The sequence below is a fragment of the Molossus molossus genome, unplaced genomic scaffold, assembly GCF_014108415.1.
Source record: "Molossus molossus isolate mMolMol1 unplaced genomic scaffold, mMolMol1.p scaffold_m16_p_14, whole genome shotgun sequence".
Taxonomy (NCBI): Eukaryota; Metazoa; Chordata; class Mammalia; order Chiroptera; family Molossidae; genus Molossus; species Molossus molossus.
In genome coordinates, this window is record NW_023425349.1 from 2,609,314 (window position 1) to 2,632,334 (window position 23,021).

At 61.2% G+C, this 23,021-nt stretch overlaps 1 protein-coding gene across 1 annotated transcript in view; it reads left to right on the plus strand.

The window, feature by feature from the left end:
* The window catches only part of VAV2 (vav guanine nucleotide exchange factor 2), a 150,691-nt gene that overhangs the window by 13,412 nt on the left and 114,258 nt on the right, over window positions 1-23,021 (plus strand). The window contains exon 2 of the mRNA XM_036260401.1: window positions 20,274-20,390. Coding sequence (XP_036116294.1) covers window positions 20,274-20,390 — 117 coding nt within the window. The remainder of the gene's footprint in view (window positions 1-20,273; window positions 20,391-23,021) is intronic.

Sequence of the window (23,021 nt, forward strand, 5' to 3'; positions counted from 1 at the left end):
TCTTGGTGCAGGGTCGACGCTCAACCACTGAGCCACACCGGCCGGGCAGGGCAAGCTTTATTATTAGTCTCCCCCTCCCCCCATGCCCAAATCTCACCCCCCCTCCACTCCCTAAATCTCAGCTGGCTCTTCTGTACAGTGGGCTACTGTGGGGTCGGTGCAGGCCATGGTCCCTGGCTGCCGCAGGGTCGGTGTTGGCCTTGGTCCCCGGCTGCCGTGGGGTCAGTGCGGGTCATGGTGTTGGTGTGGGCCACAGTCTCCGGCCGCCGTGGGGTCGGTTTTGGCCGCGGTCCCCGGCTGCCAGCAGGCGCTGGAGCCTAGTAGCTGGCTTCCATCCTCCACTTCAGAAACTGCTGCTCTCTGTGGAATGCCCTTTCGGGCCCTGGTGGGCCCTGGTTTGAGTCGCTGTGTGGTATACAGGGACCGTGCCAGGGTACAGGTGGGCTCCTGGTGGAGGACACCTGGCCCCAGGGCCACTGTCGTTGGGGTGGGATTCTGGTGTCGGGGAGCTGCCCCTGTTCTCAAAGGCCTTCCTTCCCTGCTGCCTTTTGGAGCTGCTTCTTCAAGGTTGGCCAGACCTCACCTCCCCCAGTGAGTCTTCTAGGATTTCATCAGCTCTGTCTGCAACTCCCACAGGTCCTCTGGACTTTCCAGTTCTCAGGGAACGTTACTGAGCAAACGACTCAGGTGAGGGAAAGATGGTGAGGCCGGGAACCCCCCTGAGGGGTTCAGAGCCTAGGGTGGGGGAACAGGGCCCCAGGACCTCCTTCTAGGGGATGTGACAGGAGCTCAGAATCACAGCTTCCAGGCTGCAGGGAAGCAGGTGGGGGGTGGCTTCACCCTGGGTGCCCAGGAGCCCGGGAAGGGGCGGAGAGGACGCAGCGTGCCTGCAGGAGGCTGCAGGAAGTTCACACGCGGCCGCAGTGATTGGGGGCAGCCTGGAGGCCGGAGGCTGCGGAGGCTGCGGTCACCCGGCAGGAAAACCGATCAGGCCTGCACTGGGGCGGGGGGGGGGGGGGGCGGGGACTCCAGTCTAGGGGCAGCAGGAGCTGGGCAGGGGTGATGAAGAGGGTGCCCTGACGTCAGCCATGCGCAGTGGGGTGGGTGGGGGTGGACATTCGGGTTCAGGCCTCAGGTTTCGAGTCCTGGGTTGGCCGAGGGCCCGGGAAGGCCCGGTGCTCCCAGCTGTCCGTCCGGAATCTGCTCTGACCGGCGTTGGGGGACACTTCAGCCCCACCCCGCGGTGCTCTCTGTCTGGCTCTGGGCTTCCTGCCTCTTTTCCGGGCTGTGTGGCCGACCACATCAGTGTCCCGGCCTCGGGCAGGGCCCGGTGCCCGGGGAGAGACGCCTCGGGTTAGCGTGGGACTTCGTTTTGACGTTCTCCGCCTGTGCTTACAGTCTGTTCCGGGCCCACAGCCTTGGCTTCAGAAGCCCGACTTTACTGAAAGGTGGTAAACAGGTTCAAACTCCCCTCCTTCCTCGGACTCGGGGCCTCGGGCACTGAGATCAGGCGTCGGGACCCCACTCTGGGGAGGTGGGACCCCGGTGCCTGGGATTCTCCTCTCGGGACAGGACAGACAGCCTCGGGGGAGACCCAGTGCACTGCCGAAAAACCCCGAATACTTGTGTGTTATTTTACAGCGGTTCTTGCCTGTAGAAAGAGTGGTTTTCCTTAAAAAGGGCAACACTGTAGATTGATTTCTTGGGGACTGTGTTATTGCTATTGATCCGATGAGGCTCTAATAAGAAACAGCTGTGAGGACGGGCGTTGTGGGGGGCCACTGCCGCCTTCACCATCTTTCAGCCAGGAGCAGGGGCAGGACTCTGGGTCCGCCCACCAGCCTCTCCCGGGCGCCCCTCCCCCGGTCAGAGGGTCGCCAGGCTCGGCCCCTCATTCACCTGTTGAGATGGTCGATTTTCACGTTCTAACACCTCTGACATCGCGTGGGCCTCGGAGCTAGAATCAGGGGTGTCAGAGTGTCTCGGGCAACTGTTCTTTCCTGTAAGATTCACCGGGGGTGCCTTACCCCTGGCTGTGCCTTCGATGTCGTGATGCGGGCACTGGACAGCTGTGTTTGACGGCTGCCTGGAGCTGGATGCTCCGGAGGGGACACCCCCCTGTTCTGTGATCGGATGCCCACAGCCCCCCTCTTCACAAAGCCTGTCCCATGTACCCTGCCACAGGGGCGGCCACTCACGTGCTGTCCGAGGAAAGGCCCGGCCCAGCCGGCTGACCTTGAGTGGGGCGACTTTCTAAGGCCAAGTCTGAAGCAGGGCCCCTCCCTTAGTGAGCCTGGGCTCGCCCCGGACCCTCCCTGCACACTGTCCTGTGCCTGCCCTCTGACCCTCGGCGCCTTGGGTCGCTCTGGCCGTGCTGGTCAGCTGAGCGGCTGGCTGCGGGGGGCTGGCGTCCCTGTCGGGTGGGTTGCTAGAAGGTGCACTGAGGTCCTGGTGCCCGGGCCTGACGTAGCTTGTTTCTAGGGAAGGGACCCCTCTGTCCCGCGGGCCTGCAGCGGGTTCGCCGTGGCCTCGGAAGAGCCAGCCCTCTGTCCAGTCCAGCCCCTCGATGTTTCTGTCACCCCTGGAAGCACCTTGGCTCCGAGAACTAAACCCTCCAGGCTTCAGTAGTTCACAGGGGTCTCGCTGGTGGCAGGGTCGATACGGAAATGGAAGTGACCGCCGGGAAGCTGTGCACAGTGACCTTCCTCATTGACAAGGGACGCGCTGGCAGGCCCCCCGGCCGAGCTGCGAGCCGGGAATGTGCCCTGGAGAAGTAGCCCCCAGAGAATGAACGGCCAGGGACAACCTCAGGAGGGGGAAGGTGCCCCCGACCCACGGAGTCACCCCCGCACGGGGGGATGCCGAGGCCGGGAAGCAACTTGACCAAAACTGAATGTTGGAGCAAAAGGGTCGATGTCAGACAAGGAAAACGTCCGGGGCAGTAAGGGGCCCGGCGGAGCTCATCCCAGACGCTGTTCCCAGTTTCTCCCGTTGATGAGATCACCCCTGAACTGTGGGTGTTCAGGGGCCCAGGCCCCGGGAGCCTTGCGGGGCAGGGCTGGGGGTGGGGAGGGCTCTGTGGTCTGGGTGGAGAGATGGAGCTGGAGGGAGGAGGGCCTGGGCAGGGGTCCCAGGGCACTGACCTATGGACCCGCCTGGCGGAGGAATGGCAGCCCGTGTCCCCGGGGAGGGGGGCATGGTTTTTCCCCTCACCCCTCTCTCTGTGCTCAGCTGTGTGTTCAGGAGCCCTTGAGGGTCAGAGAGGGGCTGGTGGGCAGAGTTGGGGTTGGGGACCTCTCTGAGTTTCCTGTCTACTGCCCCCCCACCTCGGACGCTGGGTTGGCTTGTCATGCTGCATTCTTGTTCAGCCCCTGGCTTTCGTGACCCCCAACCCCCGTGGGGGTGATGGTGACTTGAGGATGGTGGCTGAGGACCATCCTGGAGGGGGTGTCCCAGGACCAAGCTGTCAGGGGTTGGGGGTCGAAGCTGGGGCTCTGCATGGACCCCTGTGGGGCGAAGAGTCAGGGCGGGGGTCTTCTGGGGTTCCCCTTCCCCACTCGAGGCCTAGGGGTGGATGCAGAGTTGGGGGCAGCGAGCTCCCGCGACCTCTGAGCACCAGGGCCGCCCTTCCACGCTGCGGCAGACCGTCCATCTGTGCGTGTGGACCCCGGACAGCCTCAGCGACCTGTTCCCTGAGCAGCTCGGATGTGACTTTTGCTGTTTCTTAAAGAGCGAGGTGCCGCGGGCCGAGAAGTTCCCCAAACTCTCCAGCATGGGGATCGGAAACAGGAAGTGAAACCCACCGCCGCTCCTGTGGTCTGTGGGAATCCGGGTCAGCGCCGGGCGGCCCGGGCCGCCTGGTCACTTTCCTCCCAGGCTGGCCCTTTGGCTCCGTGTCAGGAAGGGGGAGGGCGGCTGGTCCAGACCCTGCAGGAGCAGCAGCCTGTGGCCGGGGCCTGAGCGAGGGTCCTGGGACAGGGGCCGGTCTCTGCAGAGCGAATGGGAGACTCCAGATCTTTCATGGGGTCTGTGGCCCCAGACACCAGCATTCCCAGACTGGATTCGTCAGAAGAACCCGGGCCACCTCTAGACACAAGCCACTTAGTGGAGAGCCGTCCAGTCTGTCAGAGCACGGTGCTGTCCCAGATCCGGTCGGGGCCCACCCTCCCTGGAAAGCACCCTTGAGAAGGAGGGGGAGGGGCAGGTGGGCGTGGCTGCCGGGATGGCCGGATGGATTAGTGATGTCTGCCAAGGGGGGGTGGCAGGGGACACTGTTTATCTGCCCCCCTTGGTGGGCGTCTGCGGTCAGCCTTGGAGCCTGCCGGGCAATCCCCCCATGGGACTGCCCCCTCCTCTGAGAGCCTGCCTCCGGCTTCCCCTCTGCTCCCCCAGGCCCAGTGTTGCCCAGAGGACCTCCCCAGTCTGTGCCCTGTTTTACTCCCACCAGCTTGGTGCCAGCCCTGGGGTTTCATTCTCTGGGCGGGCAGTGGGGGCTCTGCTCAGGGCCACCAGTGAAGAGCCCGTCATCCCGGAGAGCAGCGGCGGGGACCCCGTTGCTGAAGAGGGGGTGCTGTCCGGTGTGGTGGACAGAGGGCCGCGGGCCCGGCTTCCCGTGAAGCCCCTGGCCCCGCCCTTCTCTGCCTGTGGGCCCAGCCCTCTCGGAAGGGGAAACCATAGCCCAGAACTTACCCTTTTTTTGGCCAGATTGGAGCCGGGTTCCCTGGCTTGGGGAAGTAATTGGCGTTGCTCTGAAGTGGGGGCAGGATGTGGGGACAGGAGGAGCTTCGTGGGGCCAGCCTCCCGCACATCCTTGGTGCCCCTGCTGCCCTGGGCTTTGCCCAGTGGCAGAGGCCTCTCCAGGGACCCGAGGGAGGCAGGGAAGCAAGTCTTCAGTCTCTTGTGATTTAGGATCTAAACTGTGCTGATGAAATTCCCCACAGACAAGAACGTGCTCTGAGCTCCCCATGCACCCGCGAGCAGGCAGGACCTGCCCGAGAGGGCTCAGAGCGCGTGGGCCCCGCCCCGTTTGTGGGTCTGCCCTGTGGTGCCCAGTGTCTGCAGGTGAGGACCCACAGGCCGGGGTGTCTCGTCCATCCCTGCCCACCCGCCTCATGCCCTGGAGTGACCCTCTGGAGGTCAGAGGTCCGAAATCCAGGCCTCGCTTCCTACAGGCTCTAGGGCAGGGACCCTCCTGCGTTCCTTGGCTTGTGGCCACATCCCTCCAGCCTCTGCTCTGTCTTCGCGTGGCCTCTTCCTCAGGGTGTTTCTTTCCTCTTTTGTGTCTTAAAAGAGACACTGCTCATTGGATGTCGGGCCCACCGTAACGTGCGATGATTCTGTCTTGACATCTTTCTCTAAACTACATCCGCAAAGACTTACTCAAATGAGGTCAGATTTTGAAGTTCCAGGAGTGAGCATGGGGATGTGTCTTTGGGTTTTCCTTGCGGGGGACACAATTTAACCTACAGCACCGACGTTCTCTGGGGGTCTGGTGCCCACTGGTCAGCCTTGGGCTCCAGGTGGGGAGGGGTGTGGGGCTCAGGCCCTGTAACGGGATTGAGGGGTGAGAGCCCCCAGGAGCGGCAAGGTCTCAGAGTAGGTTGCATTTCAGTCAGGCAGAGAAGGGGGGGGGCGGGAGGTAGGGAAGGGACGTGGGGAAAGCGTGGTGGAGAGAGGGGGGCCGTGAGGCTGCTGGGGTCTAACCCGTGGTTTCCAGCTGTTTCTCTGAGATGATGGGTTCCTGGGGGTGAGGGCCACCTCCGCCTCCCCTTCCCACTGAGGGGGCCCCGCTCTGAGCGTGTCCTCTGGGCTCTCCCTTCGCTTCCTGCTGCGGCCGCCTGGGCTGCCCCTTGGGCTGCAGCTGGTGAGCCTCGCTTGGGTTCTCGCCCCCACCCCCCTCCCCCCCCGCCCCCTCCCCCCCACCCCGCCGCCAGAGCCGCTCTGCTGCTCTCTCACTTCCCTTGGCTCGCCCTGTCCCTCTCGAAAATAACCTGCGGTGGGCAGGCACCTTGCGGGCTCAGCCTGGGAGCCCCGTGGGGGTGGGCAAGGCATGCTTCTCCCTTCCTGGTGCCCCATGCCTGCCAGAGTGGGGCCTGGCGGCTGTTCGTGTGAGGCAGAGTGAATGAGTGGACGCGGGTGGCTGAGGTGCCCAGGGCTTTGCCGAGGTCCCTGTGGGCTCAGCCGCTTCTTGGCGGAGCCTGTCCGGGCTGAAGGCTCTTGGGCTGCGGCAGGGATGACCGGCGGCCCCCGCCACCAGGGCCTCGAGCAGAACAGAGCCATTCACTGTCATGCAGAAGGAAGAGTGAGACTGGGAACAACCAGAATGCCCGTCGGGAGGGGAGGGGATGAGGACTGTGTGCTGCAGGCCAGGGGACAGTCCCAGACACCCAGCCCTGCTTGCCAGCGGTGAGGGGCTGGTTCTGCGGCCGCAGCCAAATGCCAGGACTCAGGATTGTGCATTCTTCCCAGCCGTCGATTTTTTCTTTTTTTAAATTTTTCTTAATTGATTTGCTAGAGAGAGAAAGGGAGAGGGAGAGAGTCAGAACTATCGATGAGAGAGAACATCGATTGGCCGCCTCCTGCACGCCCCCCACTGGGGATCAGGCCCACAACCTGGGCATGTGCCCTGACCGGGAATCGAACCGGCGACCTCTTGGTGCAGGGTCGATGCTCAACCACTGAACCACACCGGCCGGGCCCCAGCAGTCAGTTTTGTTAAAAAAAAACAAAAAAACAGCAGAGTCAAGAAACTAGACAGACAAAGGCCCCCAAATGGTACGTGGCGCTCTAGGGCGGGGATCACATAGGTTTTTATTTGATCCCACCTTTCCCCTTGTCTAAGAGCGGGGGTTGCTCCTGGGGGGAAAAGGCGGAGGAGTTATTCCCTGGAGAGACGTCCTGGACAAGCCTGCTGCTGAAACCAGGCCGAGCCCTCTGGTAGTTGGTGCCGGGGGAGGCCCCTCAGTACCAGTCCGGGCCTCAGTTTCCCCACCTAGGAGTGTGGTGATTGTTATCCCAGTCAGAGAGCAGCAGAGGGGCAAGGCCTTCTGCAGAGAGAAAGACCAGAGGGACGGCTGCAGCGGGGGCCCTGGGCACCCCGTGGTCCCCCGCGAGGACTGCCCGCTCTCTGCACTCTGAGCAGGTGGGGCCGGGCTGGAGCTGGGGTCCCTGAGCTGAAATACCAGCTCTGGCTCGGCTCTCCTGTGCAAAAACAACTGGGGTGTTTCCTGCCCCCCTCTTCCCCTGAGCAGGCTGGTCCCCAGGCCCTGGCCCAGCCTCCCTCCTCCTCTGGCTCCTCCCCGGGTGGGTGGGGGTGGAGGGTGAGTCTGCAGCTGTGAGCGCCCCTGACCTGCAGTTCAGGGGAGAGAACCCAGCTGCTTGCTGGGCAAACAATGGAGCCCCACTCCCCACTCCCCACCCCCACCCCTTGTGTTCTGCCCTGGGGCTTGGCGCTGGCTCTGCTGGAATTTCCAGAAAGTGCAGCTTCTCCAGTTGAGCGGCAGTTTCTGACTCACTGGAAAAAAAGAAAAACTCGAAACCGCTCGGGGAAGGCCGGGGAAGGCCAGTTCCCTGGACCCCCCACCATGCAGCCAGGTGTCCTCGTCTGGGGCCTCTGGTCCACGCGTGCATTGCTGAGGTCACCTTCGCTGCTTCTCCTGAGAGAGTCAGAGCCCGTCCGGAGCCCCACCGCCGTGGGCGCGGTGTGGATGGACGCGGGAGATCCGAGATGAATCCCATAACATAAAGTTTATCATGTTGATCACGTTTAAGTACGTAGTTCAGCGGTTATTCAATACGTTCACATTCTTGTGCGGCCGTCGCCATCATCCTCACCTTCCCAGACGGACACTCTGTCCCCATGAAACGCTTGCGCCCACCTCTCTCCTCCAGCCCCTGGCGCCCACCGCTCTACCTTCTGTCTCTATGCATTTGACCCCACACCTCGTAGGAGTGAAATTGTACAGAATTTGCTCTCCTGTGACTGACTTGCTTACTTAGCATCATATCCCCAAGGGTCATCCGTAGGGTAGGAGTTTGTCTGGAGTTCCTTCCTTTTTAAGGCTGAGTAATATTCCATTGTGCGAGAGACCACATTTTGTTTAGCTGTGGTCCGTGGATGGATGGGTTGCTCCGACATTTTGCCTGTTGTGAACACGGGTGGACAGCGATCTCTTTTGAGACGGTGCTTTCTGGAGAAGGACTCTGTCGGTCAGTAGTGACTCCTTGTGGGACACACGCGCGATCAGAGTCTAGCAGCCAGTTGCAGAGGTCTCTCATACACTCCGCATTTCAGGGGAAAGCTCAGAGAACCCCCCAGCCTCCAGCACGGTGCTCCCCCTGCCTCGGAATAAACCCTTGTAATGAATTCTTGGTATCATATTTGGACCGATGGGCTGAGACCTGTCTCGTCCAATGGGAGCTCTGCAGCTATGTCCTTGTTTGCATATTTACTGACCAATCAGAACAACTGCATCTTCACCTGGAGGGATTCTGACCTCTCTGGATAGTGCTATTTACCAGTCAAACTGGGTACATTTGGATTCCTCATTTGCATAAAAAGGGACCAGTCAGGGACGGGGTGGGCACCCCTTTGTCTTGAGGGGGTGGGCTTTCTGTTTGGTCAGGAGGATGTGTTTCCCAGGTTTATCTGAACAAAGTTGCTCCTTGCACTGCACCCCAGACCGAGCACTCCCGCCGCATTGGGTTGGTGGCCGGGACCGTTTGTGGACAATGCTCAGAAGAGGCTTTGCTGTCACAAGGTAGTTCTACTGATTTTTGAGGAACCCCCACATGGCTTTGCGCAGCAGCGGCCCCTTCTCCATTCCCGCCCTCAGTGCGCGGGGGATCCACGTGTCTGTGTCCTCAACGGCGCCGTCCTCCCTGTCTTTTCGGTGGTCGCTGTCCTTACGGGTGTGAGGTGGCCTCTCACATCGCCTCCCTCCCTCCCCACTGCGCCCCGGACACCGGGAGGGGTCTGCCTCCTCGGAACTCCAGGGTCGGCGTTCGGCTTCGCTGACGTGGGGAAACTGAGGCGCTGGGCGCTGAGAGGGGCAGAGACCCGCCCAGGGTGAGCGAGCTGTGCTCTGAGCACAGTGTCCAGTGTCCCTCTGTCCTCGGTGGCCAGTGAGGCGAGTAGGACGGGGCCCCGCTTCCGGAGTTCCTGTGGCGATTCTACCCGCACGGGGAGCAGAGGCCGCGCTGGCCTCTCAGCCTGTTGATAGGCAGCCACCTGCTTGGGAACAGGCTTCATCCCCGCGTGAGCGGGAGGGTAGTGACTTCAGAAGCTAAGCCTGAGACTTAATATTTAGAGGGTGTCTCTCGCACAGGGGTGGCCCGGGGAGGGGTGGGGGCAGCGGATGTCAGCATTAGGACCTGGACCCCACCAGCCTCCCCATGGAGGGGGTGGCTCCCTGCGTGGCCCCTGCGATCTGGGATGTAAATGACGCCTGGGTATTTGGGGAACTAAGGGGTGAATATTTAACTGAATGAAGGATTGTGACCCCGAAGGTGCGGGGGCTCCTGATGGGTAGCAGACCCTGCGGAAAAATGTTCCAAGAGGGGCCTAGAGCTCAGGTCCTCCCTGCAGACGGAGCGGCCTGGCCTCTGCACCTGAGCGTCCTGGTGGCTTCTGGTGCGGGTGCCCGTGGGCGGCGGCAGGAGGGAGCACATTCCTCCTCCCTCACGGTGTTAACGTTGCATTAGTGACGCACAAGCCACGTCACGACAGCGCAGTTGCAAACAGGAAGATGTGCTTGCGTCTTACCCGCCAGCTGCTTGGACTTCAAACCCTTCTCGGTCCTTGTCCGCCTGCAGACGTGTTTGTCCTTCACTTTTTAGCTTGATTTGTCCTGACACACACGCACACGTGTGTGCACACGCACACATGCCTGCACACCCACTGCACCCTCCCGCTCTCCCCGGACACCCATCGCTCAGTTTTCACTGAGCATCTGCCACTTGGGTCCTTTTCGGTATCTTGAAATGCCCTCTGGTGCCTCCCAGTGTGGACGGTGCCAGGCACAGCTCCTGGCTAGGCCTTGCCAGCTGCCTCCTGTCCCCACAGGGTGAGTCAGCGGGTGGGGGCAGCCTGCAGACGGACTGACAGACAGGCAGGCGTTAGCTGAGGTGTGTCTCTGGGGGACGCCGGCAGTCATGGGGGCCCACGTGTCTTCCCAGAAACCACCAGGGAAATGGTAACTGAACATGACATTGTATTCTGTTCTTTCTTCTCGAAATGCTGCGACCTGAGGGGGACCCCCCCCCCACAGTTCTGAGTGAGTTTCTGCATTTTTGGCATTTTGGAGAGAGCTGTTTTCTGTCCTGTGATGTTCTTGGTGATGAGACCTTAAAATCGCCACGTGTCATGCGTGGAGATGTCACACGACGGGGGTCACCTGAGTGGTCGGGTTGTAAGGGGCCAGGGCGTCTTGGCTGCCTGCAGGTGAGTGGGGGTGGCCTTCACGGAAGGAGACATGAGGCGGGGAAGAAACACACCCCTGTTTTGATTTCCTGATTTTGGGGCGCTCAGGTTGGGCACCTTTCCGTAGAGACATGGAGGCAGCCACTGGACGGGCGGAGCTGGGGGCCTGAGACCCGTGGTCAGCCTGGAGCGGGAGCCACGGGGGGCAGGGCTCCCAGGGAGGGTGCGGCAGAGGGTCAGGCGTTGAACCCGTGTATCTCTGTTTGAGAGCTGGCTGGGTCTGCCTGAGCCCCCACCCCAATGCAGGGGTGTCTGGAGCTGGAGCTAGGTGCTGTGATGTTCGGAGGGTCTAGCACAGCCGCTTCCTGACTTTCCACAGCTTGGAGTCTCTTTGGGGCCCTTGTCCCCCATAGAGTCCTGGGTCAGACCTGGGGGTCAAAACCACATTGCTGAGGATCCCGGGTGCCAGGCCCAGGGTCCAGGGGCTCCCAGCCCGAACCGTGGAGAGCTGGGTCGGCAGGTGGAAGGAACCAGGACTCTTACCTCTGTCTGTTACCAAACGCCGCTTGATTCGCTCATCTCTTCACCGCATAACCTTTGCCGAGGCCCTTGGGTGCCGAGGGCCTTGGGTGCCGAGCGCCTGGAGCAAGTGGTCCAGGGCGTAAGAGCCGGCTGGACCCCGGGGAGGGGAGGGGAGGGGAAGAATTCCGTGGTGCCCTCCTGTGCCCGGGCTCCCTGGGGCTCCCGTTAATCCTCCTCCTGTGTTTTCAGCGCCAAAGCAGACAGTGGGGAGAGTTGCTCCCTGAGACCGAAGAAGGTGGTCTGGTTGGTGTGGCCATGGGGATGCGTTTGGCGTCTGTTTCAGTGGGCGACAGGGGAAAATGGCCAGGCGTGTTCTGCTCGGGCTCCTGGGACTGTCTTGTCCAAGGCGCCCGGAGAAGAGGAGCTCAGAGGAGTGTGAGGATGCTCTGACGTTGACCTTGAGGCCGCCTTCCGGAAGGAAGTAGCGATGGAGACATGACATGGTGGAGGCAAGGGGTGCAGCCCACAAAGAGAGAAGAGGGGTCCGGTCCTGGGGAGTAAGGGGCACCGCGCCCAGTAGCGCCTGGGGGGGGAGGGTCACGCAGCAGGAGAGCAGGATTTGAACCCTCTGGCTTAGGGGACAGCCACACAGAGAAACGCTAGGAAGGCAATTTCCTGCTGGCTTTGTGGACAACCTTTGGCTCGCCCCTGACCTTGAAGTCTTGATAACACCAGGCGTGCGCTCCCCCTGGGCATCAGCCAGAGTGGGGGCCTCTTGAGGGCTGCTGGGACCGGCTTCCATCCAGGTAGAGGGGGAAATCGCAGGCTCTTTCCTCGCACGTCCCTGCCTTACCCCGTCCGCTCTCTGACCCTGGCCCGGTGGGCCGGGCACCCCGTGGCACCTGTGAAGTGGCTGCTGCCTAGGACCGGACAGGAAGCGGATTGAGAAGGAAGCTCCCCAGCTGCCCCTCCCCAGCCCTCCCCGCTCGGGAGCGGAGCTGTACTTTTCCAGAACTGTTTTTCTTGGTGCGTTTCCCTCCAGGGTCGAGGAGGAAGTCCTTTGAGATCAGGACAGGGGTCATGCTTTTGCGGCCGTCCCCAGCTTGGCACGGCCCGGCTCTGCCTGCCTTCTGCCGTTAGCTTGACCTGCTCGCCTTCCAGAACCTGCTTCCGTGGCTCCGCCGAGTCCCCCCCCCCCACTGCCCCTGGGAGGCCCCCTCCCCGTTTCACGAGGCAGCTGTCTGGAGCGGGGGAGCAGATGGCCCCATGGCGCTGTGACCGCTGTGGAAGGCCACAGTGGAGGGAGGGGTGCCGTGGGCCACGGGGCAGCACGGTCGGTGGCCCAGAGCCTGGAGCGTGCCAGGTGTCAGCCCTGCGTCTGCAGCACCCAGACAGCCTGGCCGCCTTCTCAGGACCCGGAGGGGCAAAGGGGAGTGGCCGGCGGACGGCACAGGCTCAGGCTGAGTGTTCCTGGAATTGGCCAGAGTGCGCTGGAAATGGGTCAGGGCATCCTTGTGGGAGGAGGGGCAGGGGCAGGGCCAGGAAGCTCGCTAAGGCTCGGACTCATCTGCCTCGAAGGGAGCCCCTCTTTAGCACGGAGAGGGCTCAGTGCTTTTAGAGGTGCTTGTGGTAGTCATGGCTGGTGTCATGCCTGGAGGACTGTGCCCTGGGGGTGGGGCAGGCACCGGCCTTCCTGGGGAGTCAGAGCAGAGAGAGCTTCCAGCCCCAGGACACCCTGAAGCCATCTTCTCCCCACAGTGTGGCCCCGCCGCCTCCGCTGTCAGCCCTGGATGTCAGCCCCAGGGCCGGCTTCCCTGTCTGTGGCCTTGGGGGTCTCTCATGGGCGGTGCCTTGCTTAGTGGTCAAGGCTCTGAGGACAGGGCCAGACCACCTGGGTTAGAGCTGGGCCCTCCCCTCCCTACCGGTCCACGTGGTGGTCCCCAAGCCCTTTTCCATCCGCGAAACAGGGATGTGTGATCGCACGAGGGGATGAACCGGACGATGGCCGCGGAGGGGTCGTGCGGTGCCTGCTGCCGGCCCAGCGGCCGCTTGTTGCCCAGAATGTGAGAATATCATGTTTCAGGCCGTCTGAGTGTCCGTGGACTTACCTAGAGACTTCACCGGTGGTGACACGAAACAGCTGACGGGGTCCTTTCCGGGGGACAAGCCTGGCAGCCCTGGGCCACTGTGCGGTGTGAGCTGTGGGCACGGTCCCTGGAAAACCCGGCTGCACAAAGGGACCCTGACCTCGCCTCCCGCTGCGGGCACAGAGGCCCGAGGGCCCGCACCCAGGCGGCCCGGCTCGTCCGACAGCGGTCGGCGCCCCGATTGCGCCTCTGTCTCCCCGCGCGTGCGTGTGCCCGAGTGGAGGGGGTGTTCGTGTTCACTGGTCCAGACACAATCGAATCCCCGACCCTCCTTAAATAAACCACCAGCGGGGCTGTGCTGTCCCTGCCGGAGCAGCGGATGAGCTGGGCCCCGCCGGCCCCTCCTGGCGCCTCCCGACGCTCAGTGCTCGGGCAGTCGGGCGGCCCTGGTGGCTCTGGTCCCAGCGTGGCGTTCCAGCCCCACATCCGTCTCCTGAGCCTCGGTTTTCTCAGCTGTAGAAGGGGTGATAGATGATCCGAACGGCCGGCGTTGTTGGGCGAGATGAGCCGGTGGCCCCAATGGCCGGTGCTCAGAGACCAAGGACTGGACTGGTGTGTGTGGCCAAACAGCAAACGCCACCTGCCTGCTTTCTAGGGAGGAGATGCTTCTGGACGTGACGGTTGCCACTCACCCATCAGCAGCTGTTCATGGGGACCCCGGCACCCCTAAAGCCATCATGACCACCACCAAGTGGGGGAGAGCAGGGCCATGTGAGAGATGTCGGCTAAGGATGCTTGGTACACAGCCCTTCCGAGTCCTTCATTCTCTACATAGCGAGTCCCCGGGGTGCGTCATTGTCCGGGGGGTTTGGGCTGCAGAGGAAGAAGATGGTCTCAGCTGTGTCCCCATGAAGCATTGGCCAGCTTGTCACCTCAGGGCCGCCTGTTTCCCCCAAGGGTCCCAAGTGTGAAAGATTTATTCCAGCAAGCGGCAGCTATTAAATAATGATGTTCTAAATGCACTTTTTTATTTTCGAATCAGCATGGCATAAATAAAACAAGAAATTAATTCATTTTTCCTTTTTTTTTTTCTTGATCGAAGACACGGTCCGCTGCCAGTCGGGCCTGTGCTTGGCGGGCTTAGCGGTGCGGGGGTTCGCGTCCCCCGACTCAGGGCCACTTGTTGAAACAGTTTGAGAAAACTCCGCGTGTCCCGGGGCCCTTCAGGGGCCTGTTTACAACACGAAGTTCGGATTTGGAGACCCCGTCTCTCTCAGGACGGTGCAGAGGTTGTAAGAGGATTCCTGTTCTCTCGAAAGCTGGGATGCTGTCTCTGGGGCTGTGGGGTCCCCGGGGTCTCTCTCGAGGCTGGGGGAGGGGAGCATGCGAGTCACCTCCCCGCTGTCTCCCTGGCTTGGCTGTGAGCAGAGCCTCAGACGGGCCATCTCCTGGGGACCTTGGGTCGGCCTGCTCCCTTGCCCCAGCCCCCGGGGCAGCACCTGTGAGGAGTCAGGCTGGTAATGAGAGGCGGGTGGAGGTGTGGATGGAGGCCCAGTCCATCCCAGGCATCCACTCAGCTCCAGCTGACCGTGGCCGGCGGATGTTTGGCCCCCAGTAAAGGTCGCAGGGCCCTGGAGGGCGGTAGGACCAGCCGCCCGCCTCCGCTGTTCCAGGGCGTGATGTCACAGGGGCGCTCTGGGCACAGGGATGTCAGGACCTCCGCGGTCACTTCCTAAAGCAGGTCTCTTCCAGCGCCCTAGACGCCAGAGGGTGGGAAGTTCCTTCCCCGCCGCCGTACAGATGGGAAAACGGAGGCAGGGAGAGGACGCGGCTGTGGGGCGGGATCAGGCGCCGCCCGGCAGCCAGGCCCGGGCTCTCGGCACCAGGTGTGCCCTCTGCGGGGTCTGAGCTGGAATGCGGACCTCGTGCCAGTGGCGTCTCTCTGTGCCTCAGTTTCCTGTTTTGCACCTGACGGTCAGTGCTGGGGTCTGTGAGGTGGCGTGGGGGCTGCAGGGTGGCCCCTGGTACCCCGTGTGTGTTAGCGGCTGGGGGGTGTGAGCTCAGGGGCAGGGTGGCCGTCCTGGCACCGCCCGGGGGGGAGAGAGCCAGAGAGGGGTAACCGAGGGGTTGAGGGGCCCCGGAGGCTCCCACTCAGTGGGGCAGGGCCTCCGCGTCACCGCGGTGAGGTGGACCTGCTCCTGACAGTCTCCCGTCAGTAGATGGGCCAGTAAGTGGCCATCGTGGCCTCTTGAACTGGGCCAGGAAACCGCCCCTCCCCTGCTCCCCCAGGTGCACCGGGGCCTCGTGGCTCAGACCAGGTCCTGGTCCTCGGCCCTGCTCTGCCTCTGACAGCCAGGATCCCTGCGCTGGGGCCTCCTGAGAGCCAAGTGACAGTGACAGTGAGCAGCAGGCCTGGCCGAGTGGCCGGCAGCGCCAGAGGAGGTGGGCGGCCGGGCACCGGCCTGTGTGCTCGCGCCGATCTGATGAGGCCGATGAATGAGCCGAGAGCAGGTGCAGTGTCCACACACAGCCGCCCACCTCGGCGCCTGGCCGGGCCTGAACCGGGGCATTGTCTGGGGTCAGGGGCAGGGGGCAGGTGGGGTGCCCACAGCCCACGGAGTGCCCTAAACAAATACTGTGGGGGCTGTTTCAGTTCTGGGCTGCTTGTCAGGGTGCCCGTTTTCTGGGGACAGACTCTCATTGTGGCCACTCAGCCTGGCTTCTGAGGCCGAGCTTGGTTTCAAGACGCCGGTGGAGCCGCGACCACCCTCTGCAGAGAGCCCCGGGGGTCGAGGAAAGAGAAGCGTGCCGCCCGCCTCGGAAGCCGCAGGGACACGGCCGGCCCTCAGGCCTTCTCTGGCCACAGGACAAAGATGGCCAGCTTCTGGCTTGGTCCTGGCCAGTGTCTGGCCCTCCCTTGCCCTGCCACCCGGCCTGTGGCTGCGTGGGACCTGCGTCCCCTCCGGCTCCCGGGCAGGAGTCACCCAGACTCCGAACCCATCCCGTGGGCGTGGAGGGACTGCGAGGGTCCGATTGGCCAGGCCCCAGCCTCCGGTCCTCCTGTGCCCAGCGGACCTGAGACAGGTGAGTGGGCTCGAGCGGCAGAAACAGCAGCTGCCCGCGGCCCCTGCTTAGTGGAAAGAGGAGCCCGGAGTCTGGACACAGCCTGGCCCCTCCTTGCCCCGCTCCCTCTCCATCTCTGGGCCTCAGTTTCCCTAACTGGGCATGAGGGAGGCAGGTAGTGACCACACCCCTTATCAAGGAGACCAGCCCGTAAGGAGAGTGAAAGGGATGCTGTTGATGAGTACACAGAATGGGGCGCCCTGGGGACCACTGTCTCGAGGGGCCCTCTCCGCTCCGAAGCCCGTGGGTGGAGACCTCAGCTCTGCCACCTTCTGGTTGGGAGCCGGAGCTCTGACGCCCTGAGCCTCAGTGTCCTGACATGCACAGTGGGGTGACCGCTTGGAGGGTGGAGCATAAGGGCATGGGGCGGGGGGGGGGCTGCAGCCTGGGCCAGCTCACAGGGCCCTCCGGCCCCCGGCGGCCGTGTCCCTTTCCCTTAGGGCTGACTGTGCGCCCGAGTCGTCAGAGGCCGGCCCGGGCGGCCCGGAGCGACGGCAGCAGGCCTGGAGGGGTAGGGCCGACGCTGCGTCCAGCTCGGAGCCCCGAGAGGAAGCCTGGCCTTGCCGGCTGCTACTGTGGTCAGGAGCTGTGTAATTAACTCTAAAAATGGGAGGCGAGGAGGAATTAAAATAAACGCTCAGTGGAAATTAGAGATGGGTGATGCGCAGAAACAGCGGAGCCTGGTGGCAGCTGCAGCTTCCTGGGGACGGGCGGGCGGGGCTGAGGTGGGCAGGGGGGCGCTGCGCGCACACCCCTCCTCGACATGCAGGCCCGGCGTGTCCCGTGTCCCGTGTCCCACAGACCGGGGGCTTAAGGCAACAGGAACGTCCCTGTCGTGCTCCGGAGGCCGCAGCCCAAGGTCAGCTCGGCAGGACTGGCCCTTTCTTGAGCTCTGAGGGAGTGTGTCCCAGGTGTCCCCAGCTTCTGGTGGTCCCCTGGCCACCTCTGCTTTCTCGGCTCTTGGGAACAGCACCCCGATCTCTGCCCCTGTCGTGGTCACGGTGCCTCCTCCCTGTGGGTCTGTGTCCTTGTCCCTTATTTATTTTCATTTTTATATTTCGTTTAAATCCTCACCCGAGGATATTTTTCCATTTATCTTCAGACAGAGAGGGAGGGAGGGAGGGAGGGAGGGAGGGAGGAACAAACAGTGACGTGAGAGAGACACATCGATGGGTTGCCTCCCAAACAACCCTGACCAGGGCTGGGGACTGAACCACAACCGAAGTACGTGCTCTTGACGGGAATTGAACCTGTGACTCTGGTCCACAGGCCGATGCGCTAACTGCTGAGCAAATGGGCCAGGGCCCCTTAGTTTGTTTGTTTATTTATTTTAACTCATCTTTAGTGTTGAATGTATTACAGATGTCCCCCTTTTTCCCCCCATTGACCCCCTCCTCTCCAATCCTGCCCCCTCCAGCCTTCCCCACACTGTTGTCAGTGTCCATTGGTTATGCATGGAAGTTGTTTGGTTTAGTTCATCCTGCCCTCCCTCCTTTCTTCCCTTTGAGGTTCATCAGTCTCACAGCCTATTTGTCCTCCTTAATTCCTTCATCTTTGCCACCCATCCCTCCAGCCCCCTCCCATCTGGCAAGCAACAAAAGTTCTCTGTGTCTGTGAGTCCGTTTCTGTTCTGCTTGCTCATTTTGTTTGTAGATTTAATTGTTGATAGGTATGTATTAATCGCCATTTTATTGTTCATATTTTTGTTTTTCTTCTTCATCGTTTCACATAATACTAATTTAGTGGTGATGAACTCCTATAGTTTTTTCTTGTCTGGAAAACTATATGTTCATTGATTCTAAATGATAGCTTTGCAGGATAGAGTAATCTTGGTTGTAAGGCGTTGTTTTTCATCACCTTGAATATCCCTTGCCACTCCCTTCTGGCCTGCAAAGTTTCTTTTGAGAAATAGCTGACAGTCTTATGGGAACTCCTTTGTAGGTAACGGACTGCTTTTCTCTTGCTGCTTTTAAGATTCTCTCTTTGTCTTTAACCTTTGGCATTTTGATGATAATGTGTCTTGATGTGGACCTCTTTGGGCTCCTCTTGTTTGGGACTCTGTGATTCCTGGACTTATATGTCTGTTTCCTTCACCAAGTTAGGGAAGTTTTCTGTCATTATTGTTTCAAAGAGGTTTTCAGTTTCTTGCTCTCTCTCTTCTTCTTCTGGCACCCCTATGATGCGAATGTTGGCACGCTTGAAGTTGTCCCAGAGGCTCCTTACACTATGCTCATTTTTTGGATTCTTTTTTGTTTTTGCTGTTCTGATTAAATGTTTTTTGCTTCCTTATATTCCAAATCGATGGTTTGCTTCTTGGCTTTACTTACTCTATTATTGATTCCCTGTAAATTACTCTTTATTTCAGTTGTTGATGTTCTCACTAAGTTCCTTGGAGGTCTCCTTAAGTTCCTTGAAGGTCTCACTAAGTTCCTTGAATGTCTCACCAAGTTCCTTGAGCAACCTTTAACCGGTGTTTTTTTTAAAGTTTGGGTTTTTGCTCTGGCCTGTTTGGCTCAACGGTTAGAGCGTTGGCCTGCAGACCAATGAGTTGCGGGTTTGATTCCGGCCAAAGGCAGGTACCTCGCTTGCGGTTCGCCCCTGGGCCTATTTGGGGTCGTGTGGGAGGCAGCCACTCGATGTGTCCCTTTCACGTCGATGTCTCCCTGCCCCCCCACTCTATCTGAACAAAAATGGAGAAAAGGTGCTTGGGGTGAGGATACAAAAAACCAACCAAACAAACAAAAAATAAAGTTTGGGCTTTTAATTATTTTTTTTCTTGATTGAGTTTAGAGAGATAGGAAGGGAGAGGGAGAGAGAGACACACACATTGATTGGCTGCCTCTTACATGCCCCCCACTGGGGATTGGGTCCACAACTTGGGCATGTGCCCTGACCAGGAATTGAACTGGTGACCTCTTGGTGCATGGGTCGATGCTCAACCACTGAGCCACACCCGCCAGACAATCACTGTTTTGAACTTTGCATCTGGTTGATTGCTTATCTCCATTTTGTTTCATTCTTTTCCTGGAGTTTTGTTCTTTTCTTTCATTTGGGATGTGTTTCTTTGTCTCTTTTTGGCTGTTTCCCTGTGATTGTTTCTATGTATTAGGTAGAGTTGCTATGTCTCCTAGGCCTGGTAGGGTGGCCTATTGTAGTAGGTGTCCTGTGGGGTCCAGTGGCACAGCCTCCTTGATCACCCCAGCTGGGCCCTAGTGTGGACTGTACACCCTTCTGTTGTAATTGATTCTTGATTGCTGTTGGCACGTCAACGGGAAGGATTTACTCAGGCTGATCAGCTGCAAGGACTGTGCCCACTGACCTCTGGCCTCTGACTCCCTTGGAGGATCAGCTGTGCAGGGGCCATCACACAGAGCAAGACTTACTTCAGCAGGGCTCTGGTACCCTCTGAGTCTGCTCATTGAGTGTGTCACTTGTGGAGGTGGTTGAGTGGTGGTGTTTCCATGTGGTCTGAAGCTGTCCACTGGGTGTGCTGGCTCTGGGGCAAGGTCAGCCACTCCTGTGTTCTACTCGGGGCCACCAGGCATAAGCCACCCCCACAAGTTCTTAACCAGCTCCGTTCACCCCCACGCCTCATGCCTGTTGCGTTGCCAGGCCCAGTGCAGGCTGGAAGCCCAGGTGTTGGGGTGCTGGGTGGAGGAGCTGCCTGGATGTTGGTCTGGGAATTCTGGCCTTTGTGTGGGCCCCGGCCCCCCACTCTGGCGGACCTGTGCTGCTCTCGCCCCCCGCAACCGTCACTTGCAAAGTTACTGGGGTTAGTCTGTGCCCAGGAAGGTGGTGCATGTTTACCAGTGTGTGTGCATGCCTGTGCGCATGTGTGCGTGTGTGTGCATGTGTGTGCGCACGCTCCGGCTTTGCTCACTCAAGGCCAGCGTCTTTTTTCCCCATCGAGATGGTCAAGTTGGAATGTGCTGGGTCCCCTCGGACACGGTGGTGAGTGGCTGGGGCGAGCCTGGGCTGTCTATGACGTCGATCCGGGCCGGCGGGTCGGCGGCCGGCACGCCTCCCAGGGCTGGGTGTGCTGTCCTGGGCCCCGGAAGTCGCTGTTTCTGCTGCTGCTGCTGTTGGTGCCGGGTTAATGGCTTTTCTCTTCTCTTCCCCAGTTCCTGTGTCTGAAGAACATTCGCACCTTCCTGAAAGTCTGCCATGATAAGTTCGGGTTAAGAAACAGTGAGCTGTTCGACCCTTTCGACCTCTTCGATGTCCGAGACTTTGGGAAGGTGAGTGACCCCCCACCCGTTTCGGTCACCCAGGTGGCGGCTGAGGGCCGGCTCCGCGGCAGGTGGGCCAGATGCACGGACCGGACCCAGCCCCGCGGCACGGCCGGGAGGTGCAGGCGGGTTTGTGGGGCAAACAGGAGGGGCCTGGGGGCAGCAGACCGTTCACGGTGAGGCCAGGCCTGGTGAATCCGGTAGGGTGGAGGGACAGCAGGGCGTGGATAAGGACAGAGCCGGGAGGAGCCCTAGCCCCGCCTTTCCAGCTGGGGGACCCCGAGCGTTGACTTCCTGCCCCGGATCTTCGATTCTTTGTGGGAGAGTGGGCTGCGTGCGCCCCAGCTCCCGAGGCTCGGCCGAGGGCACGCAGGTGTGCGGTAGCGCTCTGTGAGAGGGGCCGTGCGGTCACGCTGGAGCCGGGCTCCGACAGGTGTGAGGCTAGCACGGGTGATCGCCTAGGTCCGTGGCCGATAACCCGGAAGCCTCCCTGTGTCCCTGGAAAGTGTCACTTGGCCGCTGCCCTGCAAAGCCCTGCCGGTGCTGGTAAGGGAAACAGTCTGGGCAGGTGCAAAGGCTGGTTTTCAGCTTCCTGGTGAGCTTGGGTACCATGCGCCATCAGACAGCACAGCAGGTCCCAGGCCGCTCCCTTGAAATTGCTGGGATCAGGGCCCTGATGACTTCTTGGTGGCTCTTGGCTGCGGGGGTGAGTGTCGCCCAGGTTCCCCGAGGCCCCTTCGAGCTCTTGTAGGGTCTCCATGCCGGCCCCTTCCCCTGCTGCTGGCACGAGTCAGCGGAACGGCTGCTTCCCGGACCCCCGACGGGCCAGTCTCCAGCCGCTGATGGGAACTCTCAGGAGATGTTTATCGCCTGATTCATCTGCGGACCAGTGTCAGGGACCCGGTGTTGGGGGAGGTGTTCTGCGGACACGTGATTTACGAAGTGCGAATGGAGTTTTGTACCTGCAGTTGCAGATGCTGAGAAGTCAGTGTCCGAAGGCTGTTAGGTTTCAGGTGGGCATCGGTGGCTGGGACTTTCCCATGAGCCACCCGGGCCTGGCAGTGTTCTTCCTTAGTCCCAAAATTCTCTAGAGACGAGATTCCGGGACCTGTTCGAGAGCTCGTCGCTTGGTGCAGTCTCCCAGTCCTTAGGTTCCATGTCCTGGTGGCCCTCCCCGGGACTCGGACGGAGCCATGCTGCTCTGCCCGGGGGCATCTGCCGGGCACAGCTGCTGAGGCTTCAGTGGAGTCGTGTGGCTTCCTTGCCTATACGTGGCTTCTCAGTTCCCGCTGTGGGACATGGTGAGACCCGCCTTCTCTGCCTGAGGCCCCGAGGGATGGCAGGCGCTCATGGACTCCAGGGAGCCTGTCTCCCCGGCTCTTACAGGAGGAGCCCGGGAGGCCTTCTGGGGGGCACCCCGCTCGAGGCCCCCGCACCCTCAGTGCGTCAGGAGGCTCCGGCTGACCCAGCTGCCTTGCTGGGCTTGGAGAGATGGGACATGCTGGTGGCCCCCAGGACCTCCCCCTGGAGGTGCCCCCTCGCCGTGTCGGGGACCAGCCTCCAGTGAGGTCCATCGCTGCTCCCCAGCCAGGCTGCCCGACATCCAGGGACCCGCCGGTCAGCTCGGCCCACACTCACCTCCATTTCGGGCAGAATGAAGAACCCAAGGGGAAGGTCTGTGCGGCTGTGTTTGCTGTTTGAGTTGAAGAGAACACCCTTTCATAAACGGTTTAACTCTCCTGTTTATTGTTTATTAAAACATTTTGCCAGGCTCAGGCCTTCTGAAGCAGTTAAACCTGAATACGGGGCAGGCCGCATATTCATTTAGCGTGGAGCGGGCCGCGCAGCCAGTCCACGCGTGTGCGCCGTCTGTCCAGCGGCCTCCGTGCTCCCCCCCCCCCCGCAGTGAGCACTCACGTGTGTGGACTCCACGCGCTGTGTGCTGGGCTCTTGACGTCCATGAGCCTCGGCCAACCTTCAGGGACCTCAGGAAGGAAGGAAGGAAACCGAGGCCCAGAAGGAGGTGCGTCTCGCTCGTGGCCACAGTGACCGTGGAACCCGGGGTCTGGTCGGGTCCTGCTGCCGGCAGAGATCAAGTCCTACGCGTGCTGCTGTGCCCCTGCCCGCTGCCGGGGGGGCAGCTCTTGGCAAGGACAGGCGTGGTCAGCGTGGTTCTGCCAGCGGCAGGGGTGGAGGAGCCGGGCAGGAGGCCCGCGCGGAGGCCCTGCCGTGCACAGACACCTGCCCACCACTGTCCCCCTTCTCGATGCCATGCTTCTGGAAGGGAAGGTGGGCCAGGGGAGACACTGTCAGGGCCCAGGACAGAATGTGACACTGAGGAGCGGGCCAGCGTCAGCACCCAGACAACACAGGGCTTGACCGTGGTCACCTCCCTCTCAGGCTGTGGTTCCCCGAACGTCAAGTGCCTCTGAGGACTGCTGGACGGTCTGAGATGGCGCATGGTGTGCCGCCAGCCCATCTGGGCGGAGGGTGGCCTCGGCCATGGCCGGGTGCAGCCCGGAGACCCGCCTCACCCAGCACTCCAGCGCCGCCGATGCGTGTGGAGCCGCCACGCGCCACGTGCTGATTTCCCCGGGCGGGCCCGGTCAGGAGGATGGAGCAGCCAGCCTTGGGGTAGCG